The 22,673-nt window shown below is 36.8% G+C and overlaps 2 protein-coding genes across 2 annotated transcripts; both read right to left on the bottom strand.

The window, feature by feature from the left end:
• Window positions 1-393: 393 nt before the first annotated feature.
• On the bottom strand, window positions 394-7,827 carry LOC125235512. The gene is made up of 5 exons (XM_048142089.1): window positions 7,748-7,827; window positions 5,908-5,983; window positions 4,365-4,601; window positions 2,887-3,016; window positions 394-1,391 (listed from the first exon to the last, which is right to left on the bottom strand). The coding sequence occupies exons 1-5, from the start codon at window positions 7,759-7,761 to the stop codon at window positions 1,279-1,281; spliced, it is 570 nt and encodes a 189-aa protein (XP_047998046.1). The 5' UTR covers window positions 7,762-7,827; the 3' UTR covers window positions 394-1,278.
• A 4,628-nt stretch (window positions 7,828-12,455) lies between these two features.
• LOC125235317 lies at window positions 12,456-20,679 on the bottom strand. The gene is made up of 6 exons (XM_048141855.1): window positions 20,549-20,679; window positions 17,625-17,700; window positions 15,561-15,703; window positions 14,667-14,769; window positions 14,185-14,317; window positions 12,456-12,846 (listed from the first exon to the last, which is right to left on the bottom strand). Exons 1-6 carry the CDS (start codon window positions 20,560-20,562, stop codon window positions 12,728-12,730), a joined length of 588 nt encoding a protein of 195 aa, XP_047997812.1. The 5' UTR covers window positions 20,563-20,679; the 3' UTR covers window positions 12,456-12,727.
• Window positions 20,680-22,673: the final 1,994 nt, after the last annotated feature.

Below are 22,673 nucleotides of genomic sequence, written 5' to 3'. Positions count from 1 at the left end.
TGGCGATTTCCTCGCACAACGTATCAACATTGCGATACAGCGAGGAAATGTCGGCAGTATCCTTGGTACAATGCCTCAAGGGCCTATTTTAGACATTAGCTAGTTTTTAACTTATAATTATGTAATTATGTGTGTATGTGTAGTATTCTAAAGGCAAAAAAAAACTTGCGACTTCTTTACACAACGCTTTAGCATTGTGACAACTTACAGCGATGAAATGCCGCCAGCATCGACTTCACACTAACTATATAGACGATCGGTCGACCTCTCCGTTTTTCCGGTGTGGGTAAAACCAAGTGTCATTTTTTTCAACACGTTTTATTAAGATTTTTTTAAACTGTAACGATAGGACTTAGGTTATAAGGAACTTGTTAAATAAAACCATAAGAATATTAGAAACATAAATAATTTATTCGAAATATTTTTCCTTATTCTGCCTTATAATTTATTAAATTAATAGGTACCTAATATGTATATTAAGTTCACATTTTTTTGGCAAAATATCGCAACAATTACAATTTATATAATTGTTTTGATTTCGATAAAGCTACAATGAATTTAAAATGAAGCTGGTTGATCAAATGATATCGTTATAAACTGATTGTCGGAGGACACATTCAAGAAAACAATACTAATCGAAACCCTGATGAAGGGGTATTCAAATGTTGCAGTTGTGATACTGATATGATACAATAACTCGCTCAAGTCTGACCGTATGAAATTTAGTCGTATCGCATCGCATATCTTAAATTCGTATAGATGTTAGCGGCCGATAAATTGTAAAGTTTCTGTGCAGGACAATGTTTAAACACTACCTAGATTATGACAAAATTGATAAATGACCCCGAGTCTACGGTAAATACGTAAAAATTGGTTTCCATGACTACCACTGGCACCAGGATTTTGTGTAGAACTCGCAAATTGATATTTAAAACGTCAAAGTTCTATGAAAACGTACTTAACGTCTACTTAATAACCCGTCAGGCGGGCCTAATAAATTCGTTGCCAACCCTGAGTCCAAAATAGTCCAAAATTTTCTATTGTTTAGACCCGGGGTCTTTATGAAAACTTCTAGCTTCTGTCCCAATAATTGTACAATATCAACAGAAAATTCTAGAAGCTAACACCTTTACTACCAGACAAAAAATGGCGCACTATATCAGAAACCGGAATTAATTTATACCCGCCCGCTTTTGGCGAGAACTCGCCTAGCGGGTTGTCCAGTATTCGAGCAAAGTTCCCGAGTGTTCGCCAGGCGGGTTCTTGGTAGAAATAATGTTAAGCTATCATGCTAGGTTTAGAGGTTAGGATCTGCGTGGATTCGCAGGTCTGCTCCGCTTGGATCATTTCGTGTGTGCGCTTGACCATCAGGAGAACCAACGAGTAGAGGCCTGAAAGATAAAGAAATTATTGTTTTAGAGAATATAATTTATACTTAATTAGATTTTCAGGCCCCGTAGCCGAATGGCATTTCTATGATGATTAAAAACTTTCTCTTAGAAAAATTAAAGTTGAAATTACTGTAAAATGTAAATCAAAGCTGTACCTAGAATTTATCCACTTAGATAGTTATTTTCATAGATAATTTGAAGTTAAAACTCTCTGTAAGCAATACATCAAAACTACAGTTTTACACCTAGCGTAAACTTAGATAGTTCTACCCACTTAGATTATGTATGGGAGTCCCCTCTGCCAACAAACTGTCCTGCAGTTTGGCAAAAGATTTAATATTGTTTAAAAGGGTTTATTTTGAGAATAAACGATTTATTTATTTATGACGCGAAACGAAAACGAAACGCCGCGAAAGGTAGACTAGCTCCGTCGCGCCAATACGCAAGAGCGATAGAGATAGATATCTGCGAGCGTTTCGTTTCTTTGAGCGTTTGTGCGTTCGGCTACGCACGCAGGGCGGTTTCATACTATTCGTATGCGCTTGCAAGCACATACCTATAGATCAAATAGGGAAAGAAGCGTGTACGCGTGTAAGTAATTTTGTTTTTTATTGGAGTACGTGACACTTTTTTTTAATTATATTTGACGCAGAGTACTAAATGCAGGCAATCCAGCATTTCCTCTACCATTTTCAATAGCTCCATCATCACCAATAATGGGCATTTTCAGAATATGGGACCCCCAAATTAGCGTAAGTTGTCAACAAAAATTAACTCACTGTCAGTTTTGTGACGATAATTGAGCAAGAAAATTCAATGAAAATATTGTTTTTGTGTTAATTACATAAACTTTAACCGATAATCTACATTCAAAATGGGACAAAAAGTAAAGTTTTAGACAGATTTTATGCTTAATTGTCGTCACAAAACTGACAGCTAGTTAATTTTTGTTCACAACTTACGCTAAGTAAAGGGGGGGGTCAAATTCGAAAAAAATGCTATATGAATCGAATAGAAGATCGGCAACCGGCATGGATATAAATATGAAATATGCGACTTTCTTTAACTATAAGATTTCGACAATGATGAGAAAAATATTTACCCCAGAAAATGAGCTGTACGAGCGTGTTGACGATGTCATCCCTCCAGATGTAGCAGATCACCGCCAGCAGAAGAGTGGTCACCAGTGTCACCACCGTATACTAGGTGCTCATTGTATTGTATATTTATTTACCGCAGAAAATGAGCTGTACGAGCGTGTTGACGATGTCGTCCCTCCAGATGTATTAGCACGTCACCGCCAGCAGAAGAGTGGTCACCACCACTAGGTACTCATTGTATTGTATTGTATATTTACCGTATTTAGTATTGCATTGTATATTTACCACAGAAAACAAGCTGTATAAGTGTGTTGATGTCATCCGTCCAGATGTCAACAGAAGAGTGGTCACCACCGTATACTAGGTACTCAGTGTGTATTGTATTGTATATTTACCGCAGAAAACAAGCTGTATGAGCGTGTTGACGACGTCTCCCCTCCAGATGTAGAAGCATGCCACCGCCAGCATAAGAGTGGTCACCACTACACCGTATACTAGGTACGCCTTCACGAAGGCTGGTCGCCGCTGGAAAAATAGTTTCCACATTGATAATAATATTTTAAAATCTCTCTAAAGGAAAAAGTAAAGGCTTTACAGTACGAATATAAATAGGTACGTCGTTTTTAGATTTTCCGATATTTGTGAGAGCTTATACACCGTGTTTCCGGTATCACTCAAAACCTCAGACACCCCAACAGATTTTTATTTTTCTAAACGCATCTAGAATATTCATTTTTCAATCTGTTGATTATTATTTTTATAAATTGAATTTTTAATTTTCTGTACAGCTGCTCGACTTTTAACTCTACACTCAATAAAATAATTGCTATCTACCATCATAAACCTTTAAACTATTTATTTGTGTACGTTACTGCAACGACATAAGGTTTACCAATAGACAGCTATGTCACTGTAAAGCACTTTAAAGCTTTGTCACAGTAAACTTTAAAAAATTGAACAGGTGATGCAGTAAACCAATTTAAAACCAACATTCAAAATGACAAGGTTGTAATTAGGTACGAGTTCAATTTGTTATGACTTATGATAAACTTTAAAATTATACTGACAAACAACGTCAAACTCGTATAGCGGAAAAAATAATCGTCCAAGTAACCAGCCATTATTAATACCCCTAAATACTGAAAAAGGTATACAACCTCTAGCAATGTGATATGCACAGTGTTGTATTACGAATTTGTAGGATGGGCACGTAAAAAATAACCAATAATACAAATTAAAACAAAAAATATTACCCTCATCAAGATAGACCCCGTGTGGTGACGGGTTAAGAATTTCACCACCCCCTTTCTTCCCGTGGGTGTCGTAGAAGGCGACTGTGGGATGTGGGGTAAATTGTGGCGTAGGCGAGAGGCTGGCAACCTGTCACTGCAATGTCACAGTTTCGTTTTTTTTCAACCCCTTATTTGCCAAGAGTGGCACTATAACTTTATCAGTTTCATGTGCTCTGCCTACCCCTTTATGGGAAACAGGCGTGATTGTATATATGTATGTATGTATGTATGTATGTATCAAGATATAGCTTAATCGATTATACTCTCGATTCTGAACAAACGATTTTCAGGTTTTTAGTGTTAAGTGAAACACGGTGTAGATACAGGTCCCATTACTTAATAGAAGTAAGTAGGTAGAATAATTGTGTATTAGTTTGAGTCCATATACTTATGGTAGTTTTGTCCACACAATAAAAATAAATAAATAAAATTTGTCCACACAGGAAACACCAAAGAATTTATGAAACATGTACATAAAACATGCTACCTACTTGTTAAGTAAATGAGTTGCAATAAGTGTCGAAAAGGCTTCCATATTTCTAAAGACTGACAATCAACATTGGTTAAAACTGATGATTTACCTTATGGGTTCCGTAGCACAAGAATACAGAAAAGATGAACGACACAACACTCCACAGGGACCACAGGAACACAATTATCATGATCCACATATACTCATTCAAGTGTTTTTCATTCTTGAGTTCTTTTGGCACGGATTCAGGGTCACGGAGCCATTCTGCGAATTCCTTCTCATCGGATACTGCTCCGAACCACATGTGGAAGGTCGAGAAGGCTAGGATACAGATGGCTGATAACACCTGGAATATAGTAATATTGGATTAGATCTGGATTTATAAATTGAAATAGATATCATACACGAAAGAAAAAACGGCAAGGCCCAATGGTGGCCGAGCCGGGAATCGAACCCGGGTCTTCAGCTTACGCGGCTAACGTCTTTACCACTAGACCACACGCCCGCCACTAGTTACAGTATAGATCTGGATTTGTTCAAAATAAGGGCGAAAAGAGCGAGCAGCTTAAACAAAGACAACACATTGTTGACTAACAGACAAAAATGGCGCACTACGTCAGAAACAACAATTTATAACCACCCGCTTGTACGTCGAGAACCCGCCCTGCGGGTTAACGCGCATCTGAGCAAAGTTCACGAGTACAAGGCGGGTTCTTGGTCGAGAAAGTGTTAAAGTAGAAAACAAACGATCGCGCCATACCGCGACCTAGGATTTTTTTTCACCTAAGTGAGAGTGAGAAAAAAATAACTCTTTTTCGCTTCGGATGATATACATAGTGTGGTGCGGGCTTATATAGCACTTTAGCTATCACAAATGTTATTTATACCAGTAGTAGGCCAAAAATTGCCAAAATATACGAACGAATTGAATTGAGGCGGGCCAGATTTACACCAAAAATGCATTTTTACTACAGTCTGGCCAAATCATACAGTATTTTGAAGGGCCGGTGGCGGGTCACCCCTTCACAAGCTGAACATAGCCCATTTGCCGATATGATTTCGAATTCAGAACTCGAAGGTCATCACCCAGCAGCCTAACCGATATTTTCGATTGTCCTCAATGCGTCTCTTTCATTCGAGGACAAATACTTAATTTTAGGACGATTCTGAATATTTCTTGACGTGCTTCGTGTAGGTACAGTCAACAGCATAAATAAGTGATGATTTCTGTACCTTGTCACATTATACATTAACATCTTGTTTGAAATGTCATACGAAGTTGTCAAATGATTCAAAGCGACAAGGTACAGAAATCATTACTTATTTATGCCGATGACTGTACTTATGTTAACCTAAGTGATAAAATGTATGTTTTAAATATGTATTGTAGTTTTTATTCGTTGGCGACCGGTCTAGTCTAGAGGGTAGGTAGTGACCCTGCCTGGTAAGCCGATGCAGGTTGGTCCAGGGTTTGAATTCCGTCAAGGGCACTTGTTTGTGTGTGGAGTCATGGATGTTTTCTATGTATTTATTTAAGTATTTGTATTATGTATATGTATATTTCTTGAGCTTACGGTGGGACTTAATTAAGTGCAATAATGTCCCATAATATTATTTTGTAATAGGTATTAAATTTATTAATTAATACTTACGGAGCTAAAAATTCCATAGATGAAGGTTGCTTTGTCTACAGGAATACAACAGCATCTCATTTTTCTCATCATTGCGCTGAAAAAAAAAATTCAAATGAAAAATAGGTATAATGTATCTAAAATTCACGTTATAATATTATTCATATAATATCTATGTATAACTTGTTGCCTGCGGTATTTCCGGACCGATATACCTTTGAACCTTCAAGAAAAAAGCGTATCTACTCCCACTTTAAAGATTGACACTTCACCACCCATCCAGCAGGCAAGCATGGTCGCGCGATAAGTAATAAAACATCAGGCCGTCTTTATCGCACTTACTAATAGTGCGATAGGGACGGCCTGATGTTTTATCATTTATCGCGCTACCATGCTTGCCTGCCTGATATTACCGGTGTCCATGGGCAACCGAACGGTAATCGCTTACCACGAATGTTCGTCTGCTCGTTTGCTTCCCATAGCATATCTGTGTTTGCAATTTTAGCAAAACTCATGGATAAAATAGTTTATTTAAACAGTTTTCCGTCTACCAGAGACAATTTGATAAAAAAAAGATATTTTACCTTTCTGAGAAGATGACGTCTTTCACATTAATTAAAAATAAAACAAGATCAAACATGAGTTGTGCTTCTTTATGACGTAATACGGTTCTCGAATAAACAACAGATTTAATGATTATTTAAGATTAGATGAGTTAACTGCTACCAATATTTTATTATATATGTATCTGGTAAAACTCAAAAGCAGACGGGCTTTCCAGAAATAAATAACAGATTTTGCTGTTTGGGAAAACCAACAGTCAATTGATACAGCTGCAAAATTAACCCGCATCACGAAATCAGCGGACCGGATAGACAGCGCTATCTCGCCCGTGTCTTTAGTTCCATTGCGGATTATTGAGGTTCACCCAATATAGTCGAGCGCTCAAATACCGCAATGGAATGAGATCACGTTAGGTTTTCGCACTGTCTTTGCTTCGGTGCATTTTTTGTTTGTCAGCCGATTCGTGCCATGCACGATGGCGCGCAGATATGGTAAACCTAACCTTTAATGGCATGACAATAACAAACAAAGCACGTGTCTTCATCAGTGACACGATTTATACATTCCAAAATGTGTTTTTATTATTTTAAAACGTAGGTATTTTTGATTTCGATGCTTGAAATATTATTTACATTTAAAAAATGCCAGTAAATGACTCACAAATATTAATTTACCATTGAAATAATTAAAAAATGTACAATAAATTATGTACCCACAAATATGAATTTACTTGTCATCTATTAAAAAAAAATGTTGGTACCTAAATAATAAAATATTTCACCTGTCTTAAAAAACAATCATGTATAACTACGCAAAATGGTAAATTGTCTGCATGGAATAATAAACAACAAAAAAATACAACACATATGAGTCATTGGCATATTACACCATATGACAGAGACAGTGATTTTTTTTTTTTTTTTTAGTATAGATAGGTAGACGTTTGACCACGATCACACCTGATGGTAAGTGATGATGATGGTAGTGAATAACTTTCTAATTCGTTTTAAACAAAATGTTTAGTTTAATAATTAAACAACGGTTTAAATATTTACCTCTTACTACACCTACCTAATCACACACTATGTTTACATTACACAACAAAAACGGTATTGTCAGTTAAACTATGCCAAATAACCCACTGCAAAAAAACAAGGAAAAACACAATTAAACATCCGCATAGCTTCTAGACTATAAACACCAAAGAAAAGAAAAGAACAGAGTCATACATCGACATCTAACGTCTAGAATAAAGATTAAAACATCAATTTAGATTTAAATAAGAGTAGAAACTTACTTTTTGTCCAACATTTTAGCCACACGTGTATCACAGACACTGATAATGAACGAACTGTTGATCGGATGCGCGGAGACCGGCTGTGAATGAACATGTGTCGCTTAACTTCAAACCTGGGTAAATCCATTCTGCTTTAAAGTTGAATATATAAAAAAATATAATGTGATCTGAAAGATAATCAACCTTATAGTAGAATGGATTTACCCAGTTTTGAAGTTAAGCGACACTAAGTAATATTATTTATATGGCTGGTTTCACGTGGGTTTCACCCATAGGCTATCTTTCTCTTTTCCAAAGGATTAGAGTGAGAAAGATGCTATTCATAACTTCTGGGTTCGCGATAGGCTGACGAGTATAGTCTTGTTATGCTTCTAATTTAGTATTACATAATATTTTATGTACACTATCTTGGTAAGATCAGCGACGCGAAACGAAAACGAAACGCCGCGAAAGGTAGTCTGGCTCTGTCGCGCCAATACGCAAGCGAGATAGAGATAGAATCTACGAGCGTTTCGTTTCGAAAGCGTTTGTGTCATTCGGGCCAGCTTTAAATAGACAGACAGCTTGGTAAGCGGTCACTGTAGCAAACGCCTGCAAGATTGATTTAAAATAGCTACTCGTGACCTCTCTATGGCTCCTAAGATACAGGCTCGGCCTAGTTTGGGAACCACTGTTTTAATCCTTGTTGTAATGTTTTTTTTTTTGCCTCAACAAACGGATATCTATCTCTATCGCGCTTGCGTATTGGCGCGACAGAGCCAGCGGCGTATTTTTTTTTCAAGTCTAGGGAGTGTTATAAGCTCTGGGTACGTAACCAAATCAAAAAGCACAAACATTTACGTATCTATGTATCTCTGTCGCTCTTCCGTATTGGCGCGACAGAGTCAGACTGCGTTTCGATCGGCGTCTAACGTCAACGATTGTAAAAGAAATAAATAAAAATAAAATTTGTTTAATTCCAAGAATAATTAAACCTATACAATTAAACTGGCCTCCACACTAGGCAGAATGCCTGCCCCGTGGAAAAGATGGTTCAGTCTTAGGTATCAATTAAAATAATATCAATGAATTATCATTTCGGCTAGGCCGGTCGTACAATAAGCATAATAATAGCAAGTATTATTTAAATAGCATTTGTACTATACTTCATTCATACAATCGTAATTCGTACCTCGATTTTTTAGCGCCACCTATTGAATACTATCATAACTACACTGATGATGCCTGAATTTATTTTTAAATGTGTATTGACTAGGGATGTACCGACTATTGATTTGGCCGACTACCGACTAGTCGGCGCTTAGGTGGCCGATTAGTCGGCTAGTCGGCCAGAACATAATTTTCGACTAAATTCGTCAGGATTTTTGAATTACATTTTTAGTCCTTCGTTTGCGCTTTCAATTTTTTTACAGGTTAAATTTTTCAAAGGTCTATGAGAATATTTACTTATACATTTTCCATTTTTAACAACCGGTTTGGCTTAGTGGGTAGGGTAGTGATCCTGTCTATGAAACCCGGTAGTCCTAGGTAGGATATTTATTACTGTGATAATCACAGATATTTGTTCTTTTGACTAACAAAGATATAACGAATCGGTACATAATACAATTATATCAGCTGTTAATTTATTTTTGTACTGTTTTTCTATGACTTATAAAGTGCCGACTAATCGGCCTGTTTTGCCGACTAGTCGCCGATTAATCGCCGACTAGTCGGTACATCCCTAGTATTGACGTGATATCATGATTTTAAAATAAAGAAATATGTCATTTGTTCTTATAAAACATAAAAACACTCAAAAATATTTGGGGAAAATATGATTTTCGCCACTTCCAGGCTGCGAACAGCGCCATCTAGTTTCAAGCCTAAAAGGCCCATATATTTCAGGGGTACGCTTTTTTGTATGGGCTTTGTCAGTCCAGTAGATATTAAATCGTTCTTGATAATAGCAAAGAGGATCGAGTATTAAAGAGAGTTACTGTCAAAGTAAAATGTGTAATCACAGTGCATAGACTGCCATCTCTCGACACAGGCTTAAAACTTTTGAACCTCAGTTTTGACAATTTGGCCCATATTCTTAGCTTGATATGTTTTAAAATGTCAAATATTAGTATTAGCGCCATCTAGCCGAGCGTACCACAAAAGGTGTATCGCCATCTAGCTCACCGTACCTTTTTCTGTATGGTTTTGGGGTACGTTTTTTTCTTAGACTTTATCTGTCTATACGAAGTTATACAGGTCTTTGATAATAGGAATAAAAGGAGAGCGATGTTTGGATACCATTTATTTAGTAAACACGAAACATTTATAAGCTCAATTCATTTCATTACATATGTGGACTACAATACAACAGCAAATACTCCTAAAATAACGTAAATATTATGTGACGTTTTCAACCAAAAGGTACCACATTGTCACCATGAGAACCAAATTTGCTCGTATTTATACTAATTACCTACCATAGCGTCAAGTAAAATTTTAATTTAAACGGTCACTGAAACTAGAGCCCTGTTATTTATACCATACGTCATCATCATCCTCCTTGCGTTATCCCGGCATTTGCCACGGCTCATGGGAGCCTGGAGTCATTTCGCACATAAGTTCAGATAAACTCATTGGTACGAGCCGGATTCGAACCCGCGATCTCCGGATCGAAAGTCGCACGCTCTTACCGCTAGGCCACCAGCGCTTCATACCATACGTACTTTACATAAATAATTATTTACTTTACTTGAAAATGGGTTAAGGTACAGCGGGGCAAATCCCGCCTGGGGGGCCATTGTAACTCATCCATTATTTCACAATTGAGTTCCACATGTATCCACTGAACACTAGTGCCATAAACGACCACTGGACCCTCTAATAATGCAAACATTGTATACATGGAAACAATGGATAAGTTGCATTTGGCACCCAGTCGAAATTGCCCGTCTGTACCTTACCTTAGTTTTTGACATACATACTTAGAACCACTTACTCTTTATATTTCTACGAGATGCATTCACAGCCAAACATTCACAGGGTGTCTCATTTAATATAATATATCTTCCAGTATTATTAATATTACTTTTTTAAAGTCTGGTAAATAAGTTTATTGTAAACATGCTGGAGAGATCAATCAAACTGTGGAAAAAAAAAATTATTTTGTATACTTAGCACGAGTTTTTTGAGTTGGGGTGATCAAAAAGTCCACTTGCACTACCCACTTAACTCAGGGTTAGTGGGCTGTCAACTGTCAAATTCCATATAAAGTGGTGGGTTAACCCTTCATTTTCGTCGGTGCAAGTGTATGTATACGTGGACTACCTATAATAGTTATTTGTTATACAAGAGTGCAAAGTTGTATTTTAACGCCGAGTTTTTCAACACACGAGAAGTAAAATACATTTGCACTCGTGTGTAACACAAAACTTTTCCCCTCACTATAGCGAGGAAACTACAACCAAAAACGCCTTAATCACTGCTTCTAGTAGTTCCACAGGTGGTAAAACATCTTCATTACTAGATTTACCCACTTTTATCAATTTTAAAGCGGAAAAATTGCCTCTATTCAAGGTCAAATTACTTTACCCACTAGTGGATAAAATACGTTTTACCCGCTGGTATTAAAGGACAAAACACGTGTTTCCGAGCTAGTGAGGGGAAAATGTAATTCTTACCACAAAACATTGTTTTCAAAGAAAAACTTATGACTAACACATCCTACACTATAAACATTTAATAATAACATGATAGATCATTAAATTTATTAATGGTACAGTCAAGTGTAAAAACATGGGTACAGGTGTACACATCTTACTCAAAAATATGTCCCATTCCCATAGCATCTGTTCTGTTGGCGACTGGCTGGTGCGCGACCTCCTTAATAAGTAGTTTAACATTATGTCACTTTCGAAAACTGTTCTCGTGTTTTGAAATATGATTTGATTATCATTGAGTCTGCCTATTGTCACCGAACCATCTGATTGTTTATTTACTTAAATTAATTAAAATACTTATTTTTTTTAGCGTTTCCATACGTGTTTTCATCATCCACATTAAGTTATTCAGTCCACAACCCCGCTAGCTATCAGCGTCTTAGTCCGGTGTAATAAGAGCGTACCTAGTACCATATTTTTGAGACGATTTTTTTTATACATATTTTTGCACTTGACTACAATCTTACTTAATACCTGTGTTAACTATTGTATGTAAAATAATTTAATAAATTTAAATAGGCATTAGCAATCGTATAATATTTATGTAAAAAATGAAAAAGCGTTTCATTTAAATTTTGTGCGAGCATTTGAAATTCACATGTGCCAAAGTACTTAAAAATTATTTCTATAGTAAATACTCCAGGTTTTTATACAAAAATATACATATTATTTTTCTCCAAAAACAAAAATAATCAAACGGATTTTACAAGTTGCATTTTTAATAACACATAATCAACCATAGACTGTCGTTCGCTAGTTTGCAGGTGGTGCAGAGACATCTAGTTGCATTGTCCATTTCAGTTTTATTCGAAAAAACCAATTAAATTACAACTTCATTTTTTGTCACCACAGTTTGTTTACGGTGACAGTATTTTCATTAAATTCTTCTACCTCATATATCGAGCCCCCCTCTCCCTGTTCCCATACTTCTCAATTCCATGATTATATTCTTAATTCGAACATCGATTTTCGTTACATTTTCATTGAATATAATATATTCGAATTTTCATGCAATGATCGGATTCTGGGCACAGAAATTGGATTGTGAGTTAGTATAATATACATTATCTTTGAATATTTTCCGATTTTATATTTAAGATTTTATGCACAGCTCTGACCCTGGGCAAAGTAGCAATTCATAAGTCGAACATCGATTCCCGTTACATAGAATATTTATCATCACATATGCAAGGATCTGAGTACGGAAACTGGATAGAGAGTATCCTTAAATCGAACATCGATTTGCGTTACATAGAATATTCCCCGATGTAATGTGTAATGTTTAAGACTTCATGCAAGGTTCTGGTTCGGGGCACAGCAGTTGTCCGGAGTTGCGGCTCTGCTCGACACGCAGAGTTTCGTATGTGCGCTGGACCATCAGGAGGATTATGGAGTACACACCTGGAAGGAGATAGATTACTGTCATTTTTTTGTTGCTGTGTAAACGAATTTATTTTTGTACGTAATGAAACGGAATGAAGAGTACTTCAAGAAGTTCAAGATAGAAAAATCTTGCAAATTATCGGCGCCCTAGCCTAGTCGATAGTAACCCTGCAAAGTACGTCCCAGGGTTCTATACTCTGTAATAGGCAACAACATTCATTATGGTCAATTGGTCACCATTGTACAACAGGTAAGCCATCACGAACCCTACGGACCTTCGTCAATATAGAACTCTTAAACTTTCAGGACATGGTGAACGTAAGAGGATGAGATGAGACATACAAACTTACGACATTACCACTCGTATGCTCTGTATAAACCATATGTATGAGTATGATAAATTTTGAGTCTTGCACGGGAAGCATGGTCGCGCGATAGACGATAAAATAGCAGGCCGTCCCTATCGCACTATTTGTAAGTGCGATAGGGACGGCCTGATATTTTATCGTCTATCGCGCGACCATGCTTCCCGTGTTGATTTCTGTAAATGTGTCTCAAGACCTAGAGTCCTGTGATATCTGGAGTACTTCTTCTTCTAGTGCCTTCTACCAGAAGTTGGCTGTGGCTATTATGAAAGACATACAGATCTACGACCCAGCAGCGCCAAATAAAGTACATATGTGCTCAGTTTAAACCGTGTTCGACGAATTTTGAGCCACGAATTGCTTATTGATTAGTCCGGATAATCTTTTTAGGGTTCCGTAGTCAACTAGGAACCCTTATAGTTTCGCCATGTCTGTCTGTCCGTCCGTCCGTCCGTCCGTCCGCGGATAATCTCAGTAACCGTTAGCACTAGAAAGCTGAAATTTGGTACCAATATGTAAATCGATTACGCCGACAAAGTGCAAAAATAAAAAATGGAAAAAAATGTTTTATTAAGGTACCCCCCCCCCCTACATGTAAAGTGGGAGCTGATATTTTTTTTCGTTCCAACCCCAACGTATGATATATTGTTGGATAGGTATTTAAAAATGAATATGGGTTTACTAAGACTGTTTTTTGATAATATTAATATTTTAGGAAATAATCGCTCCTAAAGGAAAAAAAAGTGCGTCCCCCCCCTCTAACTTTTGAACCATATGTTTCAAAAATATGAAAAAAATTACAAATGTAGAACTTTATAAATACTTTCTAGGAAAATTGTTTTGAACTTGATAGGTTCAGTAGTTTTTGAGAAAAATACGGAAAACTACGGAACCCTACACTGAGCGTGGCCCGACACACTCTTGGCCGGTTTTTATTGGATCTTTCCATGAAAAAGCTAAAGTTCTTACTTCTCGTTTGTAGTTCACTTACCGCAGCCAATAAGGATCATGGAGCCCACAATGATTTCTTCAGCGGCCCAGGAGTAGAGAACAGCTCCAGTCATCATGAGGATGGTCACCACTACTCCATACACCAGGTAGGCCTTCACGAAACCTGGGCGCCTCTGGAATCATGAGTAGATTGTTAAAATCTATTCAATGGTTTAATCTCAGAGCATGTAATGCTAGAAATTACATACATATTTACATATAATCACGCCTGTACCCCATAAAGGGGTAGGCAGAGCACATGAACTACTAAGTTCAGTATCACTCTTGGCAAAAAGGGGTTCAAATAAATCCAAAAAAACTAGGAAGTGCTAGTACTTGAAAGTGTTTTTTTAAGAGCAATTCACAACTGGATAAGACTAGCTTAGGATCGGGACAAGTAGCGTAGTAGAAGAGAGGCCTATGCTCAGCCACTGCTGATGGGCGATAAAGGACTGATATGATGATAATGAAAAAAGAGCTCACCCTATGGGTTCCATAGCACAGGAACACTGAGAAGATGAAGGAAACCACAGAGCAGGTGAAGAAGAACATCATGGCAGCCAACGCCGCTGAGTAATCCGCAAACCTGGAAATAATAAACATTTGTTAAATATAATATCATTTATAACCAGGCTTAGAATTTGAATAGTGGAAAATGTCTGCTTTGGTTGATACATGAACTCACGGAATCTGGGTCGATACTCCAGCGCTCTGCAAACAGAGCCACCAAAACTTCGACCAAGCCAGCGAAATTTTTCAACACTTAGGTCAATGGGACCTGTAGCGACATCTACCGTAAGATTTTCACATTTAAATTTATGAGAGTACTGTGTCCACACTGTACGATAGTACTCTTTATTATACTGAGCTTATACTTTGTTCCTCTATTGGCGTGTGTTCCTCGCTGAGCGCATGATCTCGTGCAGTTTTAATCGCATGGGTGCAGTCATTTGAAATTTTGAACACACCATCTTGTAGGGGGAGGTGCGTGAGGTCTCTTGCCTTCAACTTTTCCCGTCATAATTATTCTCTCCGGGCTATCTGACTAGTCTTCAACAGAATGACATGATGTCACGCTCCTCAGCGTTGAGGGAATGACTATATAATAGAAGTGAGACGACCGGTCTGGCTCAGTCGGTAGTGACCTAGTGACCCTGCCTGCTAAGCCGCGGTCCTGGGTTCGAATCCCGGTAAGGGCATTTATTTGTGATGAGTACAGATTATTTATTCCTGAGTCATGGTTGTTTTCTATGTATATAAGTATGTATTTATCTATTTAAGTATGTATACAAGCTAAGCTTAGTTTGGGGCTTAGTTGATCTGTGTAAACTGTAAGGTGTCCCCAATATTTATTTTATTTTATTTATACTGTGTTACCTTTGGTTGTACACCCGGTCGCCCATAGATTGACGGATGCTCTCGGGATCATCCCAGATCTGCTGGAAGTTCTCATCACCCGTGACGGCACCCAACCAGGTGTTGGCTGTCGCGGCGGCCACAGTCGCGAACCCCGATATAACCTGGAAAGGGTAAGGTTATTTATTAATCATTTATTTAAACTTTATTGCACAAAAATACACAAAAATGTACAAATGGCGGACTTAATGCCAAAAGGCATTCTCTACCAGTCAACCATAGGGCCAAACAGAGATTCAATACAAATGGTGATGAGAGAAAACAAAAAGGTGATGTACTAAGAAGAAAAGCAAACTATATGTATAGACTACACATACTTTTACATAAATAGATGTTTATAATAAATATTACATATAATACATACAATGAAATACATATAATATTGATGGGATTTAATCACGTAATCATTTATTTTGTAAATAATGTACAACAAAATGACATAATATTATGTTAAACATAAAGCCTGAGATTAGAAACTAGCGTGCCCCAGAGTACATAGCCAAATGCACTGCAAAATCTTACGATAAGAACGTTATCGTAGCAAAAATTTTCACTGCATAATATAACTATTAACTTTTCTAGCCAGGCCTCGTAGCGAATGACATTTCTGCGAAATGAAACGCCATCGAAATGCTGCAGAAATGTAGTCTGGCTCTGTCGCGGGGATACGCAAGAGCGATAGAGATAGATAGCTACGAAAGATATATTATCGTGAGCGTTTCGTGAGCGTTTGTGCATTCGGCTACGCACACAGGGCTGTCAAAAATCGAGTAATTCATTAATTATCTATAGTAGGCACGCACAGACGGCATAGCCAAATGGCAATCTTCGACGCCAGACGCCGACAGAAATTCAGTCTGGCTCCGAAGCGCCAATAGGCAAGAGCGATAGAGATAGATAGACGAGAAGTTGTACTAACCCCACAGATGTCATATATACCATAGATCAAGTAAACGTATCTACTTAGCGTGTCAAATGAACTCAGTGAAATCATCGATCTAATTAAATCGATGAGTGAAATACACTGAGTTGTTCGTCTTTACTCGCAGCTTGCGGCTTTCGGGTGTCAATTTTTGTAAGTTGAAGTCAACCAAAACATAAAAAATGCCTCGTTACGTGATATTCAATTGCAACAACACAAAAATTATGAACAATCAAGAGCCTGAGACATATTTAAAATTACAGGCAAGAATCAACTTCAGTACAAAATTTGACACGCTCGGCCCCTATACAAATATATGAATTTGTTTCTTCTAACTAACCCCAATAATTGCTACGTAGCAAACCGAACGGAATCGGAACCGCCAGAGAGGAAGTGACAATTCTGTCCCTTTCAGGCGATTCCGGGTAAAGGTGGTATCAAAACAAGATCAACAGTGTACCAAGTTATTAAATCTGAATCGTGTTCTCATTCAGTTAGACTAGATTTTTTCGTCGAAAATTTTTATAGACTTCCAGCATCTTATCTTATTTTCTGTAGAAAGAAGTCATATTAAAATTTCTGTGACATCGGACGCTTCGGCTCGACCCAGCTCCTTTCAAAATTAAATTTAATTAAAAAATTAAAAATGATTTATTTCGAGTACCAAACACAACTCATAATTTACAATAAAATATAAAGATACACAAAAACAACACAAAAATGTGTCCTACTTGGTCATACTAACATAAAAAGTTTTTTTTGCAAAAAATTAATTTTTGCCACAAAATTTTATCGCCGACTGTACCTTTCTTTCAACAGTCATCTACTGCTCTCCGGGACGTTTCTAAAAGCCCCCTACTCGATGGGGATACGACATTTCATAACAGAGTTCCTATGACCACCTTTCTGCTCCATCATTAGATCCCCCTTGATACCATGGTATTGCATTGTCACGTGATTTACATATTATTACGTGCGTGCAAAATTTCAGCTCAATCGGAAATCGGGAAGTGGGTCAAATTTAGCTTCTATGTTTTGACCCAAATTAGCATAAGCACAAGGCAAGTTGAATAAAAGCTTGTAAAAAGTAATAATGTACTTACAGAACTAAATACTGCAAAAATGAAGGTGGCCGTCTCCACGGGGACGCAGCAGCACTTGGCGTGACGCATTATGGCGCTGGAAAATTATAACCAAAACAAAAGTAAATATCATTGTAATCATCAACGTTGATTGAAAATACGAATTGTAGATATTAACGGCAGTAAGTAGCTATCGTTACATATACAGCGTGTGTATTCCATACGGGCGAATATCTTAGTAACGATTAGTATCGGACCTAAGGAGCCTTAACTATTTGTTTTTTTTTAAATAGATGAATTTTTTTTTCATACATAATAATTCAGCACGCAATGTATTACGTCCACATCAATTAGCGTACCTACCTAAACGTCACTTCGACATGACGTTTATGTCAACGTATGAAGTTGGACAGGGTACTCGTACATTGCTGCTTGGTCAGATTTAAAAAAATAATTACTCTTAATTAAAAACACTTTTTAACAAAATGATTACACGATTCGTATGATCAGATACTATAACTGGATACATTATTCGCCCGTATGGAATCCACACGCTGTAGATAACTACAACATATAATTGAGAAAAGGTGGCAAGTGCGTTGTTGGCGTTTATAATATGAGTACACTTTTATAAACTTTTTCTTTTTGAAGGTATCGTAACTACATTTTTAAGGTGTTAACAAATTAGTCACGGATATTTTTACGGCTGATAGTACTCCTTTCCTGGAGCATATTTATGTATGAAACATCATAGGTTATGTTATGTTTTTTTGGAGAAAACTAGGAAACAAATTTGCTACGTTAAAACACCAGTGAATAATTTCATGAAAACTCATTGAACAAGTTCAGCAATTCCCGTCAACTTTGTACAATAATTAAGGAAAAAGTTAAATTTGTTTTTATTAATTCCTATTTTGTTACCAAGATTTTGTTGGTTAATTGAGATTTTATTAAGTTTTATTTCGTCATTAAGGTTCTCTAGTATCTATATTTTCTTAATTATAACAATTATCCTGTATATATCTTACGAAAGTCGAATTATATTACTAAATGTTGGTAACAAAATAGGATCAATTAAAATTTGCTGACGTGGCATTGTACAAAGTTGACGGGAATTGCTGTTTTAGTGTCTCTTAACTGTAGCTGGCCAGTTTTCCGCTGAACGATAATAACATTAAGGGCTGGTTTTTCAATCGCCAGATAAATAATATCTGTCAGATAAATGTTAGCTGTCATTGTCATTTATACGTGGGATGAAAAGGATAGTGATAACTTTATCTGATAGATATATTTATCTGGCGATTGAAAAACCGGCCCTTAATGTGAATTTAATACATAGGTACAATTATTAACATGATTGACATGACAGCTAGTGATAAACCTCTTGTCAGGTTAAATGTACATGTTGATTATTTTTAGATGAAAATTACAATACATTTTTTGTTCGGTAAATGAAAACAAAAAAATCATATGAAAAGTTTTTTTAATTTCTAGTGAAAGTTAATTGTTTTAATGTTAATTAACGTCCCTTAAAATATCCGTGACTAATTTGTTAACACCTTATTATATGTACGAAATAGTCGTACGAAAAGCAAAAATGCTAAAGACAATACTAAACGACACTGTTATGATGGCGGATGGAGTAAAAGTAACCTTCAAACTTTCAAATAAGGATTACATTATTTACATTTGATCGCTTGCGTGTGCGCACATTACCTTGACGTTAAGGATTAAGGAAGTATGTATTTATTTTGTCTCGACACTTTATTTCACATTGTTATTGTGCCAAGTTTCGTACTATCTGAATTTTCCTCATAGTATTTTGGCCTAAATAAATATTACTATTACTTAATTAAAGTTATTAATCTTCAGCAAAACACCGCAGAAGACATTATTCGTATTCGTATTGTACTTCAATAGGTTTTTAGATTAATAGGTAGTAGGTAAGTACCTATTTATATTTATTATCCTATTGTTTGTACCACTATTGTATCTTTTTTTTATTATTATATAGCCTATAATGTGTCCCACTGCTGGGCAAAGGCCTCCCCTGTTTTCCGCCACTCGTCACGGCTCTGTGCAAGTGTGCATGCTCTCGCCAGCCGCCACAAAATGAGTCCAGGTCTTTCCGCCATCTCATCTTTGGTCTACCTCGGCCTCTGGTAATTTGTGGCACCCATTCGGTCGCTACCTTGGCCCATCTCTCCGGATGCATCCGACAGACGTGTCCCGCCCAATCCCACTTGAGCTTGGCTGCCTTCACACCAACATCTGCGATACCTGTTTTGGAGCGCAGCTCCGTGTTCCTTATCCGATCGATTCCACGGACTCCAAGTATGCTGCGCTCCATTGCTCGCTGACAAATCTTGAGTCGGGACTTTTGGACTTTTGTTAATGACCAAGTTTGGGCGCCATAGGTTAGGATAGGCAGGATGCACATGTCGACATGTCTTCGTTTTAGCGCAATTGGAAGGTTGCCCTTCATTAACGCCTTCATGGACCAGAAGCTCTTCCAGGCATTCTTGATGCGTTGATCAATTTCCTTGGATTGCCTGTCATCGAAGGATGCTATCTGGCCCAGGTATGTAAATAAGGTATCTAAATTTAAACCCTAAATATTAATAATTTCATTGTATAACTCCGTAAGTCCGCACCAGCTAATAGAATATAATAATTGTATGGGCAATCCAATTCAAAACTTGTTATGCTTAGAATTTTAAATGTCTATGATGCAATGCAAACAAAGAACTATGTGACTATCGAATTCAATTTGGTCTCAATTATGCATACCCAAGTAGGTACTAGTTTTTAGACTGCCTAAATGTTATCTAAGATGGTTCTAGAAATCCAGATTCAGACACCGATATTGTTCCTAGTTTAAAATTAAGGTAAATCTATCAAATTGTTCTCAAGATCACCAAATATTTAAAAGATAACTCACTTACCTTCTATCCAACATGCTAGGTTTAATAATAGCACTGCACTTGAAGCACTATTGCAGATTTAATTCGTATGTTGATTTTTGCGTCGGCAAACTGCACAGGGGAACGGTAACGAGTGTAGGTACGGAATACCCACCCAAGGTAAGGTAAGCCGACTGATGAGGGCGCCACTGGCAATTATGTTCGAAATTCAACTCTGTTCCTTTGACTTACATTAGTTCCTTATATCGCCGCAGTTTGTCAGATCTGTCTTGTAATATGGACGCGGCGAACAGATGTTTAGTATTATTGTATAGACGAGTTTTTGCATGACATCACGGCGCAGCCGAAGGTTGCCGAATATATTCGGGCTTACATCGGGCTCGTTCGGTTCAGACTCAATCAATACAGCGTAGCCTGGGATGTCTGGGCCAATTTGATGGAATTTTAACCTTGCTGTTGTGACATAAGACGCAGTATTCTTTGTTTGAGGATATTGTTGACATTTGCAGCGGTCAATTTACAGGTAAAAAACTAAAAACTTTAGCTCTGTACAATGAATTACTACGTACTAACGAAAGCTCTAAAGTCTTCTTTGTAATAGACTGATAGTGTTGACCACCTCGCACATCTGAGTCTCTTAAACTTTAAACTCATACAAATCCAACTGTCAAAATTTGTTGTTTGTGAATTAACTGCCACTGCCTGTCAGTCAGTACCTACGCCTGGCGGCAACCAGTCTGCCAGTTATTCAGCATTGTCAATTTTAAACGGACAGGCCGACTGATAATCAGCAGACTCCTAAGAAAAAAGGGTCGAATGAAATCTATACTATCCTATTATTATTATAAATGGGAAAGTTTTTAAGTTGAGATAGTCGAAGGGATGGAGAGTGACATAGGCTACTTTTTGTCTGTTTCTAACGCGAGTGAAGCCGCGGGCAAACGCTAGTATTAAATATTTCTGGGTATAAAGGACTAAAAAAAACAAAAAAAAACATTTTTTATTTTCATTATAAGAACGGAATAGAAGGAATTTGCCAAGTCTTGCCATTAAAAAACCGGCCAAGAGCGTGTCGGGCCACGCTCAGTGTAGAGTTCCGTAGTTTCCCGTATTTTTTTCAAAAACTGTTCAACTTATAAGTTCAAAATAATTTTCCTAGAAAGTCTTTATAAAGGTCTACATTTATAATTTTTTTCATATTTTATAAACTTATATGTATTTTAAAAGTTTTGAGGGGGGAGACAAACTTTTTTTTTTACTTTTGAAGCGATTATTTCCGAAACTGTTAACAATATCAAAAAATTATTTTCGTAAACCCTTATTCATTTTTAAATACCTATCCAACAATATATCGCACGTTAGGGTTGAAATGAAAAAAAAATCACTCCCCACTTTACGTGTACCCTAATAAAACATTTTTTTTCCACTTTATATTTTACCACTTTGTCAGCGTGATTAATATACATATTGGTACCAAATTTCAGCTTTTTAGTGCTAACGGTCACTGAGATTATATGCCATTTTTTTATTGTCAATATTTGGTTGACCGCGTCTATAAGTCTAGTGGTAACGGTCATTACGGTCACAGAACTAAATCAGAGAGGCAATGATTTATCTATTGAACAAATGGAATATAATTGAATTATACCTGACCTCATTACATGGTTTGATAAATAAAAACAGTTGCATGCATTCATCCGTTTATTATAAAATAAAAACAATGCATTTACTCGTCAAAATATCATTATAATTTTAACAGAACAAGTTTATTAAGGTACTGTATTCAGAAAAATAATACAGGAAACAACATTTTATGAATATCAATAAGATACAATTTTAATAGAGAGATGAACTGAAGATTTATTTGTTAACAATAAAGTTAGTTGAAATAAGTATTTACTTAGTGAAATGAAACTCCTTAACTCGTCTAGATAATCTGTTATAATATTTAAATACTCCACAGATTCAGGTTACAAATATTAGCAGCCAATAACTTTCATTGCAAAAATAACAAAAGTCATAGACGCATTACAACACTGCAAGAAATTAAAGTGGAAATGGGCCGGCCATATTGCTCGTATGAAGAACGATAGGTGGACAAAAAAGACGACCATATGGAGCGGCCCGGTTGGTAAGAGAAAGAGAG

Source organism: Leguminivora glycinivorella, chromosome 17, assembly GCF_023078275.1.
Source record: "Leguminivora glycinivorella isolate SPB_JAAS2020 chromosome 17, LegGlyc_1.1, whole genome shotgun sequence".
NCBI classification, from domain to species: domain Eukaryota; kingdom Metazoa; phylum Arthropoda; class Insecta; order Lepidoptera; family Tortricidae; genus Leguminivora; species Leguminivora glycinivorella.
Note: the sequence above shows the minus strand (reverse complement) of the source record. Positions and strands in the feature narration are given on the sequence as shown.